Here is a 16,595-nt window from a genome sequence, read left to right as displayed (position 1 = left end):
TCTCACAAGCCAGACCTTGCAGCTGTTGCTGCCTCCATCCTTCCAGCACAGACTTCAAAATAAAAAGATGTAAAATGAATTTATTTTCTGTTGGTTAGGAAAAATCTCTAAGGGCTCAAAGCCGTAACTCCTAAACCACAGGCTGCAGGCGTGCCCACCGGCTCCATGGACTAAAACGCCGGGGGTGGAGCTGACGGGCATGGGCACCAGCCTGCCCATGGTCTGGCCCCTGCTCACTCCTCAAGCTCAGAGACACCCTCCACCCCCAACTCTGACCCTCTCTCCCCTCAGCTCCACATGACTGCCCGCCATTCGGAAAGAACATCTTTCCGAATCAAATGAACTATCGTTCTTGAAACTAATCTACCCCTCAGGTCCATCATCCCTGAAGTCACTCAGGCGGGGAACCTGTCCTCTTGAATTTTCCCCTCTCCAGGTTCCCCCTCCACTAGGCTGTCAAAACATTCTGTGAAATAACACTGATTTCACGAGTGTACAGCTGAGGGCTTTCAATTCCAGTAACACTGCCCTTTGAGAGTCAGTGCGGAATGGCCAGGAGTCTCTTCCCACCTTGTTCTCTCAGTGACTCCTTCCACCACCAGGAAGTTCTCGTGAGGCTGGCTGGCATCACAAGGCCCACAGAGCAAGCAAGGAGAAGGTACGTATTTCATTTCAAAGGTTTCCCCATATTGGAATAAAGCCCATGAAAAAACAGAGAGCAAACTGTGAAAGATCCTTTGTTTCAGCAGACTCTGTAGGGACGTCCAGAGAGGAGGCATGCCTGGGCTGATCCCTTGAACAATAACCTCACTAGACAGAAACGGCAAACTTATTTTGGTTTGTTATGCTGAAGTTAACAAAAACATGGCACACTCATTCTAATTTTTTATTAAAATACTTTTTTGTTTATAGGAACAACCAAAGAAAAAAATACATAATTTTATATATTGTAGATCATGTAAAATACAATAAACATAAAGTCTTGGGAATGCAGAATAGATTAAAAAATCTTCAAGGAAGATTTTATTAAAAACAAACTTTAAATATGTGGCTTATTTATATTTACCTCATTTTTCAGAAGTCTTAGTTCCTTTTCTCCGTTTTGATGTTATTCTGATTTATAAATAGTTATTCAAATATTCTAACATTTTATCAATTTTGTTTTCTGAAACTTTAGAAATCATATTTCTAAATGAAGGCCTCTCTTTTATAGCATCTCTGTAAACAAAGACATTGCATTTGAATTATCATTTGATTTGGTGCCACTGTTATGAGTACAGTTTCAGTAATAATTAGATGTTATGGGGGAGACAGGAAAACCAACAAGCAAGGACATGTCTTACTAGAGGAAAGAACCTTTTGTATATGGCTTTTATAATACCTACAGACTTAAGATTTAATGTTTTGGATCCAGTTTTAAGAAAGGTAACCTAACTTTTGATTAATTTTTTTTTTTTTTTTAAATCAGAGCTTCAGTATAGAAGTGAATTGTGCTTGGAATGGTAATAGAAGGTCTAAATTTTAGTGGGGCTATCAGTTTCCCAAATGTTATACTTTTAATTTGTAAAAATATTGTTATTCAAAACCTGAAGTACATTATAGAACTGGAAATGGAATCGTTTAGGCGAACACTTTCTTTTAACCCCTTCATAAGACAAAAAATTAAGTAAAATTTGAATATGCAACTTACCATTATATTTAGGGATAATTTCTATTTGGAGAAATAGAGGAAAGAAAAATCAGTTAAAACATAACATGGTTCAAGAAATTATTCTCCCAACAAGAGATACTACATTTTAAAATTTAGTAATGAATACCTAAAAAGGAAGATAAATGCAGTTTAAAAAAGTTTGTTGACATATTTATGGAAACATTAAGTATGTTGTCAATAAACACAAAAGCATTCCTCTATTCCTAAGTATAAATGAGTCTGAAAAACAGCAAAGTTGAAATGAAGCAGCTGGCTGCAGACTTCTTAAAATTATTTCGTAAGTTCAAGAAAACCTTCAGTTTTATAGGTATTAATGAAGAAAGGGAGCTAATGTTTGTTTTCAAGGCACTCGTAAAAAAAGTCATTCTAGGTAAAAGAAAAGGACATCCCAATGTTTTCCCATCCAAAAAATACATCCATGAGCTAAATTTCAACTTTTTAAAATGCTAAAGTACCTTGAGCGTTCATTAGAGTTATCTGAAAGAGCAGAAAAGGTGTCAAGTCTTTACATTTTATGATAATCATAATATTACATATGATCTTGTAACTAACCATTGTCCAGATAATGAATACAAAGAGCATTATTCATTTTTATATACTACAGTATTTAGATATACAAAGAGGTATTCCTAAAAGTTACTTAGAGTTCAAATACATACTATTTGAGAAATTAGTAATTCTGTAAAGCTAAGAGTCTCTGAATATAAATATGTACGTTTCAGGTTCATGCTTGAAGATGGAGATTTTATTACCACGAAGGGCACATACTATTTAAACTTATCTTCATTGAAACATTATATAAAAAGCTGCCCAAATGTTCTGAAGTGTGTTTAGAGTTAATGTCATCTTGAACAGGGAATTTTGCGGGGGTGGGCGGCAGTTCACAGTCTTAACCTCCTCCTGTGTGATAACCCTTGTTTAACAAGAACACCTAATCTATATACAAACCTAAAGGAAAGATTACAAAATAACAACGTAATGAATGTAAGTAGTTTTAAGTTTGCTTCCACTAGAATACCGGGCATTTTCAACCCTCCCCGTTCATTCCTGGAACTCTCTGCTTTATCCCCTCCAACCACCCGGCCACTGGAGAACGTGGCGTGAAGCCTGAGCAGCCTCATCCCCACTGTCCAGCTAGCCACAGCCCTGCCTTTCCATAAAATTTCCCTGGAGTCCGGTTGGCAGTGGTTTCCCTTTCCTGGAGCTATTTAAGCTGGTACGTTAAGTCAGAGGAAAGCTCTCCCTTCTTATATACCCTAGCAGTGTATTTCACAGAGCCTCATAGGTGTGCCCTGCAATTCTTGGTAAAGATGCTTCATCACTACCTACAGCAGTACTTTGGGCCGGGGATGGAGGAGGAGGAGAAACTTTCCCTACAGCTTTGTCGGTATGTGTAGCGTAGGGTGGATTCGGCTATGGAAGTGTTTTAAATTGTAAAATACAGTAAGCATTTACCTTCTAAAACCAACATAAAGAGGTCTGAAATTAAGCTTTTTATGGTGATTTTTTGGTGAGAACACAGGGTGGTATATTTGGATATCTACCCTACTTATAGAACAGGTAAATAATACCAGGCACAGTGAAAAATGGCAAACAACTCTAAAAACCCAGTGTCCTAGGAGTAGTACAATGAAGAAATCATAACCTATGTTAACATGCTGTAAACCTTCGACACAAAAGGCTTCTGGAATGTGACAAGAAAATAACACCAGTCTTTGTGTTAGAAACCTCTCCTCTCTCAAGGTGTTCTCTATGCACTTGCTTCTCACATGATCAAAGCTGTACATGTGTTTAGAAGAAAGGGTTTATCACTACCAGCGGGCAGTAAGATCAATAAGAGCAGTTATAAACATAATTTAACACAATCCCGGATTTGTCATACTTTAGAAGTAACTCAATCCAAACTCTTCACATCTTCCCAACCTGCTGGCATTCGGGTGCAACCAGTAACATCACTGAATAGCTTTTCATACCCTTGACTAAGTTGCTTTGGTGTGCATACCATTTCCTTCTCTAAAACATGCAGTTCATACATTTGACAGTTTTACTACCATAGTCGATACACTCTGGACCAATGCACTCACAGCAGGCGTTATGGAACCAGCGATATTTGGATGCCCCCATGGACTCGCAGGATATTTTACACTGATGTATGGACATGCAGTCATCAAAATAAACCACAGTACACATGTGTTCTGAAAAATAAAAGATTAAGATTTTAGCACGATAAATAGGAAAAGCAGGAAAGGCTTTAACACTTAGCTGAATATTATTAACAGTTATTTATCTTAGCTCTCTTGCTGCTAGTCTGCCCAGGACAACAGGTGAGGTGTGGGGAAAAAAGATCACATCTGTTAATCACATTGAGAAGGGAGTTTCCCACTCCAGCTCGGCCACAAAGGGTTTCCTTCACCACTTCCTCAGATGTCAGACTTGGATCTGGGCATTTCTGATAAGATTTCCATAAGGAGAGAATTCTCCAGCTAAAACAAGTTTGAAAAACACTGTTCTAAATTTATACTGAGAATTTACAATAAAATAATTCAAATGATGCAGTGTGATTAGCAATGTGGCACAATTCAGCATTAGCTATTAGAAATTATCCTGGGTGGTGTTTCCAGGAATTAGCTTCCTGCTTATTAGATCATGAATTTGAATAACCTTTGAGAAAAATATATGAATTATTTAATATCTAGCATGTTTATTATTTACATTTTAATAATGGGAAAGTGGTAGCAAACACATTTCGGTACATTTCTGATGTTTCCCAAGATTTATAATTTGTCTTATAAAGTACTTTAACCTGAGAGGAAATAAGGATTCTTATTCTTTATCAACAAAAGCTGTTTTGCTTTTACTACTGATGGCCAAAGTTCATACGACTTTATAGACAGGGTTGTAATGGAGGGCACAACAAAAAAGCCAAATAAAAGAGCACAAATTATACTGTTTATATATAACTCATCTCATATTTTAAGAAATAACTGCAATATTCATAATTGTCTTATTCTTCCACAGTGAAATTGTGTGGAGCCTTTAATTTGAAAACATCACAGACATTATGAAAATTACATGCCTTTTACATTCCAAAGTTAAGGTATGACCTGCGTTCACTAATAAATGTTCCTTAACATGCTTCTCCAAGTTGCACACGTCACTCTCTCATTCAGTGTCCCTTCTGACCAACAGCACTCATTTGCAGAGCACTGCCTGGGGTAAGGCTACACTTGGAAATGAGGTGAATGTAATAGCAACTTGCTCATTAACAAATTCAGCTGATGACCTGGCAGCATTCGTGGCACTCATGCTATTATAGAAACCTTACCTCCTAGGACACTCTGGATGTTACCTGACGATGAACAACTCTGCATAAGGTAAGCAGCCTTGTTGCTATCTCATGAAAAGAACAATGAAAGCATAATGCAAATAAATATCAAAATTAGAACCTGGTTATCTATTTTCCAACAGAACTTCTATCACCAGAAGTCTGAAGGAGTTGTGAGAACAACTCCTCCTTGTTTACTCAGGGATTGGGGTTATTAAAGTCCAGAACTTACTTATGACCATACACACTCAAAACCAAAAAGCTACTCTAAAAGAAAGTGTTAATATAGGCTTCACAGACCACAGAGAAAGTGAGGGGGGCAAGAGAGAAAAAGCCAACTTTGGCAGTTACCTTTGTCACTGGAATAAGGTGCATGAACATTATTGCTGGGAACAGACACATTTTGGTGGTGTGGCTGGTTCACAGTTTCTAAAAATGAAACAAGATTCTCATGATGTGAGAGTTCTTCTGCAACAGGGAAGGAAACAATGTTCCAGTTCAACTGAGTGTCTCCTTCTGTGAGTGCCCGGAAGAGAGAAGGGATGGGTTCATGAAGCTCCTCCACTGTGCTCTTTGAAGTTGGAGGCGTGTCACTGTAGTTTCGAGGATTACACATACCTGGGGGGGGGGGTGGCGAGGAAGGCAAAGAGAATAAAATTTCTTTTTCTCACTGACTGTCATGAGATATTCTTAGGTACTGCCTTGCAATCCAAGCTCCAACATATTAAAATCAGGTGCCTTCTAACACTGTACATAGATACCTTCCTAGGTTTTTTGCTGAGAGGGCCTAGAGGCGATGACACCCTAGTAGCACTGAGCACACCAAGTGCCCAGATCTTGTTTTCTAAATACCTATCCTTGGCTAAGAGGAACAGAGCTCCTTGGGGGAAAGACTGACTCCAGGGCTGGGTTAGGGAACATCCGAAATGACCCTGGAACACCTTTCTGTGCCAGAAAGTAAGGAAGTGATCAATGAATGATGGAACACGTCAAAACAACACAGGAGGCAACCTGAAGGGGCTCCCACTGGCCAAACTGACAATTTTAACATTAAAATAAATAGTGATAGTAATGGATTACCACCCTATGAATAAAATAGGGATTGATGAGTCCTTATATTATAAATAAAAGAATAAAAAAATGGAAGAGAAGGGAAAGCTCTTCCTTTTAGCAGAGTGCCAAAGGATAAATGTAGACGAAATGAAGGAAAGAGTAAAGCACCATTTGGCAATCGTCATAGAGGTGTTTGATCAGATGGGAGTTGTCAATGGATGCTAAGGCTGGCGGGTAGAGGTTGGATGAGGAGCATACTGATGTACTCTTGGAAAACTCTACAAAATACTAATCAATTACAAAGGGGTTAATGGTGACTTTAATATGGAAAAATCTGGCAGACACCAATGTGCCCAGATCAAGGTTGTTTAGCAGTGATGGGACATTGTGTGTAAAGCTTGTTTTTATTCTAAAGTTTCAAAAAAAGAGTCTCATGGGAGTGTGTGTCCATGAGTGTGCGAGTGTGCCTGTGTTGGGCAGGGAGGAGGGAGAGGGCGAGAGCCAGAGGTACCAAGCAACGGAGCAAATGCAATAAAATGTTAATAACTGGGGAGTCTTTTTACCCTTTTGGCAAATTTTCTCTACATTTGAATTGTTTCAAAATGAATTATTAAAAAAAATTATTTTTAAAAGAGAAAATAGCAGAAGAGATTTAGTCACTATAGAAAACTTTTCCAAGGAGTTTTTCTATAAAGGAGAGAGCTGTGGAAATGTTTAATGAGCCCCAGCCTTCGAGCTGTCCCGGTTGACACTGCGTGGAGCAGAAAGGAGCGACCCCAAAGAACCTCGCCCAAAATGCAGTTCTGTGAGCTAACTAAACGATTACTACTGTGTTAAACCACTATGTTTTGGGGTAGGTTGTTTACTAGCAATAATAACTGAAACAGAACCCTCTGGATTTCCTTTTGTGAACATTTCACTTTTAAAAGCTAAATTGTGTTTCATTTTTGTTTAGCAACTACTAGGTCTAATATGAAGTTTTTCCTTTTCCTCACATTAAAAGTTTGAAAAGTTATACCAAATTTATAAATTCCTGTACTTTATAAATTTAGGGAAAAGGAAAAACTCTCTCATGTGTGTTCCACATTTTGTTCGTTTAAGGAACAAGGCAAGAGCTGAGGATAACAGATTGTGCATACCATTTGTAATATCTTTCAATATACCTCAACTTTTATGATTTAGATTGTGTGACAGAATCACAGATTCAATGGTCAAATCGGACTCCTTTACTCATAAAAGAGGAAAAAGGCCCAGATAAGTTAAATAATTTGTCCAATGTTATATAATCTAGGATTAGAGACAAGATTATGATTCAGCCTGATTTTGTGTCCAGTGCTCTAATAATCACATTCTAGAAATAATCTTTAAGCGCCACTGAAAAGCAAATAATACTTAGAATACTTATTTTATGCAAACATACATAATATATTCTTCTGCCAGACTCTATAATGAATAAAAACCAGTAATTAGAGAGGAAAGGGCGAAGAAACGAGTCCAACTGTTAGAAGAGCTAAACTCAACATCTACTGAGGCTTTGAAAAAACTTCAGTGCTCATACCCTGGGATTCCACTACATAAAAAAAAACAACAACAACAAACTTTTTTGGAGTTTTGTGCATTTAACAAACTTAGGCCAAAAGCATTTTTCATTTAAATCTCAATACACTGCATTAAAACCAGGAAGCCTGAAGTAAACAGTTGCTAGGTAATATGTTTCCATGGTATCATTATAAAATTTTTATCTATCTTCTCTTTTTAATTGGGCTCTTGTCCAGAAGTCATCACTAGAGGTTCTCCTAGGCAAGCGGATTCTGTTTCTATTTCCACACTAAAGCACTCTTCAGGTTCTGCATTCTTTCAAGGGTGGTGAACCATGGAATCTGCTCTTCGATTGAAGTGTGGAAGTTATCCTGCTCAGTAAAAGTAACCTTTTCAATTTTGTGGAAATTCTTTAGTTGTCCATTTTCACAATGTAAAATGGATCACTTTCTGGTTGGAGTTACTAACCACCCATAATTTAAACCTTTCTGGGAAGCATCTCACCACTGCCCTGAAGCTTATCATTGTTAGGGAGCTTTTGTTTAGTTGACTATAAAGTTTATTTTGGAAGCTCTCACTTCTCTTCATTATCATTTTCTTGAGAAAGTTTGTTCCTTTGTGGCATTGTTTCACTACCAAAATTTACATACTAATTATACTAAAATTTTTCAAGAAATTGGCTCTGCACATGACAGCCTGGGAGGCCAAAAACCAGGAAACAAATGGCAACAACTGAAAAGGCAAGCATCTCAAATCCTTTAAGTGCCCAGAATCCCGATGCGACTTCTTTCAGTGAGCCAGAATTCATGACTATTGTGTTCTTGGTCTACAACAACTAAATACGAAGGGGTTTTAAAATCTGTGCTTAATTCTTTTATAAATCTGACCTGTTTCATCATACATTTGAAAACTAAGGATATGTCAAGTTAGAATTTACTCAATGAAACCACATTTTAAGGGTAGAAATTAAGACTAAGGGGAAAAAGAGTTATTCCTTTCTTTTAGTGTGCTGGTTAGACAGCAACAACAGAGTCCAGAGGAGCTTACAATGAAAAGAGCATTCCTTTCCCCTCCTCCCACCCGAAACTGCACTCCCCATACACAGCTACTTTTAAAGTCTGTTCTAAGTTTCTCTGGTGGTTACTGCTACAAGAATTTAAGTAAAAATGATTAATGTATAACTAGCAGTAAAAACAACTATAGACATTGCCTATTAATCTTCTTACATGAAAAATGAAGATTAAGTTCATTTATACTAACCCCATTTCTCGTCCATATTTCTAATAATTATATTATTCTAATACTATTATTTGTTTCCTTTGTAATCTTAAATACACTTAAACTTCTCACTTTTATTCCACGTTGCTTCATTCCCTCATTTGCAGATAAGGATACTGTTGCCCTTTCCACGTTCCCTACCCAACTTCTCCTGTGACATCGACAAATTTTATAACTATTACACATTCTGTTGCCTACGCATAATGAAATCTTCTTGTCTTATTAAACACTGATCCTGAACGTTGAAAACCAGCAAACAGCAGCTACCTTCACATGACCCCATGAACACTGCTGACTGCAGAACAGATACTATGATAGAATTTCCTTGTCCAATGTCACACAACCAAAGGAAAATATTTCTAATTTCAAGATGAAATGAACTTTTCTTTGAACTCCATAAAATATTGAAAACCATTACCTATGAGGTCTTCTTGGCAAAAAATGATTAAACCTGAATCTAACCAAACTTTCATAATTAGCTCCAAATTACTGGAAATACGGTTAAATGGTATCTCAAGGAAGCAAACAGTCAAATCCTGAATGTGGGATATTCTACAGGAAAACTGATACTATTTATTCAGTATGTCAAATGGCATGAGAAAAAAAAGAGGGGGCCAGTCTGGATTTAAGGAGGACTCAGACGCAGCAACCAGATATAACACAAGGACCCTGTCTGGATCCACTTGAACAAATTAATTATACACATACTTTTGAGAAATCAGGAGAAACGTGATCATGAACTGAATTTTAGATTAAACAAAGAAATTATTGTTAATTTTGTTAGGTGTCATAAGGCATTATGATTAAAAAGGCAAGTGTCTGTATTTACTTTAGAGATTGATATTGAAAAATGCAGGAGTAAAAATTATTTACTGTTTCTAACTTGCTTTTTTTTTTTTTTTTTTTTGTGGTATGCGGGCCTCTCACTGCTGTGGCCTCTCCCGTTGCGGAGCACAGGCTCCGGACGCGCAGGCTCAGCGGCCATGGCTCACGGGCCCAGCCGCTCTGCGGCATGTGGGATCTTCCCGGACCGGGGCACGAACCCGCATCCCCTCCATCGGCAGGCGGACTCCCAACCACTGCGCCACCAGGGAAGCCCCTAACTTGCTTTTTTTGTTAAATTAATTTTTATTGGAGTATGGTTGCTTTACAATGTTGTGTTAGCCTCCATTGCACAACAAAATGAATCAGCCATACACATGTGGATATCCCCTTCCTTTTGGACTCTCCTCCCATTTAGGTTACCACAATGTTACTTGCTTTTTAAACACTTTCACACAAAGAAAGAGAAAGGAATGAAAAAGGATAGATGAAACAAAGGTGGCACATTCTTGACAACTGCTGAAGTAGGTGACAGGTATATAGGAATCATAATGCTATTCTCTCCACTTCTGTGTATGTGTGAAAATTTTCATAATAGAAAACGAACTGCTATATTTAATTCCTTTATGGACTAATATTTTCTTGTTGAACTTTTGTTTTTTCTTGGAATTTCTATGCTTGGAAGTTTCTTTTCTTGAGGACCATACATAAACTTTCAGCATATCTTGAAAAATCATTCTGCTTCTCAAGTACATGCTTGATATCCTGTGGAACTCAGTTCCTTCTCAGAGATAAGCCCCTCAGAACCCTCACTTCTTGCTTTGGTCAGGCTAGTTGTCTCCTAGGTCTCTGTATCATTGATGCTTTAAATCTTCTGTATAATACAGAAAAAGCCTTTCTGGTGGGAGAGAGCCTGCCCCTCCTGGGGTAGGCAATTCTTGGATCCAGCAAACTAACCAATGCAGAGCCAGACCTCCTCTCTCTGGCCAGTACACCCCGGGAGGCAATATATTCCTCTGCCTTCACCATCCTGGGGCCATGTACCAGACAACTAGGGACCACCCCTACAGCTTAGGGTCCACCAAAATTATTCAGACTAGCCACTTCTACACTGCTTGCCCTGCCCCACCCTGCCTTTCCTGCAGAAACCCCAAAAGAAGACTGCCAACACTTTCCTCTGCTCCTGTCTTTCCCACTTGACCAAAACCTGGCGCTTCCCCTGGGACCCTGCGTGGCATGCAGTGACCCCTCCCTGAGACCTGGGAGCATGATGAAAGCTGTTTCCTCAGCTTCTCCTGTGTCTCCTCTACGGCTGCACCTGACTGACCATCATATGAAAGAACAGTTATTCTACAACCATCCTTAACTCCTGGTTAAAGCTATTGTTTCCTTCATCCCATGTTTTCCTCTTTCTTGGTCTTCTGCCCTATCTTGTTTGATCAATCCCCTATTACATCTTTAAAATGTGCCTCTCACACGTCATATTTTAAAAGTGCAGCAGAGGATCGTTTGGTTTGAACTGGATGTTGGATGTGAGGAAAGAGGGGAATTAAGCACCAACCTATGGGTTGGGTAAATGACGGTGGGGTGGATTTAAAAACCATCACTAAGGAGGCCTAGGAACAAAAGGCCAGGGTGGATCTTCAATGCGCACATTGGAACCGTCGAAAGGGGCAAGTGGGTCTAGTGGTGGAAGTGAGACGTTGATTCAGGTACTGAAGCTATTAATAAATGAGGGGGAAGTGACTGAGGATACAAAGATAACAGGCAAAGGGAGGGATAAGAGATGGAAAAATCCAATAAAACGTGTTTTAAAGGAGTTTCTGAGGGAGAGTGGAAGAAGTTCAAAATCCATCAAAATACAGTGTTTCCAAGTCCAGTCAAAATCTGCTGGAGAATTGGTCTAGGGTGATACTGGTGGAGATGAAGAGATGTGCCTCATTGGTGGGAATGCAAACGATAAACCCCTTTGGAAGGAGAATTTGACAACATCTAGCAATATTAAACAGAACTGACTATCTATACGAGGTTATTCATCATACTATTATTTGTAATGGTACAAGACTGGAAGCAACTACATGTCCACCTAGGGATGAATGAGTATATAAAGTGTTACTGCCGACAACAGGGCTTTAGGTAGCTACCAAAAAATGATATTAATGTGGAAGAAATTCCAGAACATTCAATTAAGAAAAAAAGAAAAAACAAAGACGCATTAATGTTTTATGTAACAAGTGAATCTTTTATACAACAGATATAAATGTATAAGATGTATATGATGTATATTTATAAGATGAGCCCGGGACAGCCTGTCTGAAACCAACAAAGATGACAGAAGTCATGTCAAAAAGACTCAAGAGCCAAGTTGAAGAGGCTCCTACTAACCAAAGATGGGACAATTTGAGCAAAAAATAATAATAATGACAACAACTGATTAAAACGCCAAATATATATAAAAAAGCCATGGGTGGAACCACTGGGTGAAAGACTGGTGGGGACTCACTATGAAGTCGTCAAACCTTCGCCATCTGAACCCACCCACCAATTTTAGCAACACTGAAAGCGGGACGACAAGATATTATTAATGGGGACACAGTACACTGCACCCCACCTCCCAAAACTAAACCTGAGTCCGATCAGCCTTTAGACCTACAGGAGATAGAGAGGACAGGGTAACAAGTTAAATAACCACAGGAAGCAATCAGGCAAATCCAGAAAGTGGCATGTTTTCCATCACAACTCACTAGTTCCTACAACAAGTCAATGGAATTTTAAAAGGTGATGAGGGGAGGAGGAACAATAAAAGAAATCTAACAATTAAATATACTAAGTGGACTCTGTTGGATCTTCCTTTGACTAAAACAACTATAAACAACCTTTAGGCAGCTAGGGCAATCCGAATAGGACCGGGTATTAGATGCTGAGGAAGTATTGTTAATCATGTTAATCATGTGGTACTGACATTGTGTTATGTAAGGAAATGTACCCTTATTTTGAGATGAATAACTAAAGTAGTTTGGAGTTGTAGTAAAACTATTTATTTACTTTATAGTCATCCAACCAAAAAAGGCAGGGATAGACACATAGATGATGGGTGGAACAGGTATGGCCTTGATGCTGGGGGCAGGTACATAGTAGTTCACTGTGCTCTCTATTTTTGTGTACATCTGGAAAAGTAAAAACAAAACAAACACACACATACCCAAAACAAAGCCTGAGGGTAGAGATCTAGATCTAAAAACCACAGGGTTTGAGGAATATGCTGGACAGCAAAGATGAATGAGCTACGGCTGTTACTCTTAAGAGAAAATCAGAAAAGAGAAACAGATTCTCTTTATAGCACAGAGGATCCTATCTCAGTCAAATGAGGAAGGATTCTGAGAAAAGGGGACAGCTGAACTGCAGTTTTAAAGGGTTAAAGAGTTAACTGGTCAGACAGAGGATGAGTGTTTCTCCCAGCAACAGTCTGTCCACGTAAATTTTCTTTCCAAAACGCAAACGATAGCATTCTATAAACATACTCTTGCACCTTGCTTTTTTTTTTACGTAATACATCTTAGAGACTGTTCCTCAGAAAGCCCTTAAAACAGCTTTTGGTTTCTCAAGGATCTTTGTAATGAAGTCGTATATAAATGAAGATAGTCTAGTTTTATTATGCTAAGTACCTATTTTTACTTGTGACAATACCACATACTTCTTATAAAAAAATATCAACAGGGGATTTCCCTGGCAGTCCAGTGGTTAAGACTCCACGCTTCCACTGCAGGGGGCACGGGTTCAACCCCTGGTTGGGGACTAAGATCCCACATGTGCAGACAAAAGAAAAACAAACAAACAAACAACTCTGCTCTCTGCCAAGCCCGACTCCCCCCGAAACCACCCCCGCCCTGACCCCTCTCATTAAAAAAATAAATTAATCTAATTTAATTTGCATGGCTTTTAAAAACATATATATCAACAGTATAAAAATGAAAAAGTAAAAAAACCCTGTTTGTTCCTCCACTCCTACTTCCCAAGAATAAGAGCTTTTAATTTCCTCCCAGACCTTTTCTATAAAAATACATATATATGTAAATACTATTAAATACAAGCAAATGCAATAATATATTGTTCTATACACCTACAGTATCTTATAAAAAACCTAGTCTAGGCACAAAAAATACATTTATATTATTTAAAGTCTGTTAAAGTAAAGGATTCTGTGATGTGAAATATTAAGAAACTTTACTGTATGTCAACTTACCAACACAGTCACAGCACTCATCCCAAAGCGTCCCAAGACACAGCATACACTCCTTACAGCAGGAACAATTTCCTTCTCCAGGTCGGCACTGGCAGAGCTCCTAGAAATGAGACAGATGTTCAAATTTTAAATTCCAAATAACTATATTTAAAATTGTTAATTTTCTGCAGCATAAAAACTCCATAATATTTACGTTTATAGTAATTTACTCTTGGCACAATTTTTTTATTCAACATCATTAACTATTTGTAGGAACATAAATATCTACAAGGTAGATAGATTTACATTTAAGTACTACTAGATCTAAGTAGATTTAGATTTTCTTTTGGACACATTCAGAAAACACATTTTGGATCCTTTTATCTTATTTTGAAACAAAATGAAAACATTTTACTTTATAACCCATAACTTTACCCCCCATACTACCTCAACAAATAATTCAGCATAAGAACAAAACTTACTTTCCAGCTATTAGATTCACTGTCCAAATTAATCTAAATGCATGGCCAGCCGACCTGTAGTGGGAGTTGTGGTTTCTCAATATGTAAAGTGTGAATAAAAGCATGTTTTAAAAACTATTTTCATTGATCTACAATATATTGAAACAGTGTGCTTGGCGTGGCAGTCTGTTTACAAAGAAGGCAGTGATTCTTCCCCTCCCCATGTCACCCTCTTTGCAGCTCCTCTGATCAAGAGACAGGGTCTATTTCCAGACCCCTTGAATGGAAGTGATCATGAAACTTGCTCTGACCAACAGAATTTGGTGGAAGTGGTTTAGTGTCAGTTCTGAGTCTGGGCCTCAAGAGGTCTGGAGTGTTTCCACTTGTTCTCTTAGAACTTTGCCCAGCTGCCATGTGAAGCCTGGGAGAGGGCCACATGGACAAGTCCGTCCATCTTGAAGCCATCCCAGTTCGGCCAGCCTCCAACCAACTCAGCAGCTGACAACAGACACAAGAATGAGCCCAGAAAACCCACCCAGCTGACAGAGGCCAAATTGCTGACCCACAGAAACAAGAGCAAAATAAACAGTTATTGTTTCAAGTCAGGAAGCTTTGGGATGGTCTGTTACTGCACGAAAACTAATTAACATGGCTTGCTTTGTACATGAAGCTTCAAGGTAATTCCTTTAGCCTTCCCTCTGCCCCTCCCCTGGCCACCAGAGAGTCACTGCTAAACAAACCCAACCTAAAGGGAAATTCCGTGGCCACACGGCTCAGTTGGCTTTCCCTGGTTGATGACATATATTTTTTTAAAAAGTTAAACATGCACATAATATTTATCCCTATTAAATTCATCTTATTATGTTTCTAGACGACTGGAGATAATCATTCTAATATGACATAATTTTTTGCAAACTGATATTTTTCCAGTTTTAGTGAGAAATAATTGACATACATCACTGTCTAAGGTGTACAGCATGATGGTCTGATTTACATTTATTGTGAAATGATTACAATAGGTTTAGTTAACATCCATCATCTCATATAGATAAAATAAAAAGAAAAGAAAAAGTATTTCTCCTTGTGATGAGAACTCTTAGGATCTACTCTCTTAACAACGTTCCCATACATCATATAGCAGTAGTAACTGCAGTCATCATGTGGTACATTACAGCCCTAGTACTTATCTTATAACTGCAAGTTTGTACCTGCTGACCGCCTTCCTCCAATTCCCCCTCCCCATGACCCCATTTCTGGTAACCACAAGTATGATTTCCTTTTCCATGAGTTTGTTGGGGATTTTTTGCTCTTATTTCACTTAGCATAGTTCCTTCAAGGTCCATCCATGTTGTTGCAAATGGTAGGATTTCCTCATTTTTTATGGCTGAAGAGTATTCCATTATATACATATACCACAACTTCTTTATCCATTTATCCACCAATGGAAACTCAGGTTGTTTCCATATTTTGGCTATTGTAAGTAATGCTGCTATGATCATGGCGGTGCAGATACCTTTTGGAGTTAGGTTTTTGCTTCCTTTGAATATATCCCCAGAAGTGGAATTGCCAGATCATGTGATGGTTCTATTTTTGATTTTTTGAGGAACCTCCAAAATGTCTTCCACAGTGGCTACACCAATTTACACTCCCATCAACAGTGCACAAGGGTTCCCTTCTCTCTACACCCCTACCCACACTTGCTATCTCTTATCTTTTTAATGATGGCCATCATGGCCATTCCAACAGGTGTGATGTGATAGCACACTGTAGTTTTGATTTGCACTTTCCTGATGATTAACGATATTGAGCATTTTTTCATGTACCTGTTAGCCATTCATATATCTTCTTTGAAAAAATGTCTATTTAGGTCCTTTGCCCATTTTTAAATTGGATTCTATTTTTTTTTGCTATTGAGTTGTATGAGTTCTTTATATATTTTGGATATTAACCCCTTATCAGATATAGCAACACTGACATTTAATTCCTTTTCTCAAAAAGTCCCCTAGCTATTACACAATTACACAGCACTTTCAAGAATCAACACTTGCTGGGAATTCCCTGGTGGTCCAGTGGTTAAGACGCCATAATCCACTGCAGGGGGCCCAGGTTTGATCACTGGTCAGGGAACTAAAATCCTGCAAGCTGTGTGGCATGGTCAAAAAAAAAAAACAAACACTTGTGCTA

At 38.4% G+C, this 16,595-nt stretch overlaps 1 protein-coding gene across 2 annotated transcripts in view; it reads right to left on the bottom strand.

Annotated features, from left to right (window-relative positions):
* Positions 1 to 3,330: 3,330 nt before the first annotated feature.
* TWSG1 (twisted gastrulation BMP signaling modulator 1) overlaps positions 3,331 to 16,595 on the bottom strand; it is a 32,177-nt gene continuing 18,912 nt past the window's right edge. For both annotated transcript variants that reach the window (XM_082852471.1, XM_082852472.1), the window contains 3 exons: positions 13,972 to 14,071; positions 5,388 to 5,654; positions 3,331 to 3,906 (listed from right to left, as the gene is read on the bottom strand). In XM_082852471.1, coding sequence (XP_082708597.1) covers positions 3,725 to 3,906; positions 5,388 to 5,654; positions 13,972 to 14,071 — 549 coding nt within the window. In that variant the 3' untranslated portion in view covers positions 3,331 to 3,724. The remainder of the gene's footprint in view (positions 3,907 to 5,387; positions 5,655 to 13,971; positions 14,072 to 16,595) is intronic.

The sequence above is a fragment of the Leucopleurus acutus genome (assembly GCF_964270905.1).
Source record: "Leucopleurus acutus genome assembly, chromosome: 13".
Lineage (NCBI taxonomy): Eukaryota > Metazoa > Chordata > Mammalia > Artiodactyla > Delphinidae > Leucopleurus > Leucopleurus acutus.
The sequence above is the reverse complement of the archived record's forward strand: the minus strand, read 5'-3'. Positions and strand labels throughout refer to the sequence as shown.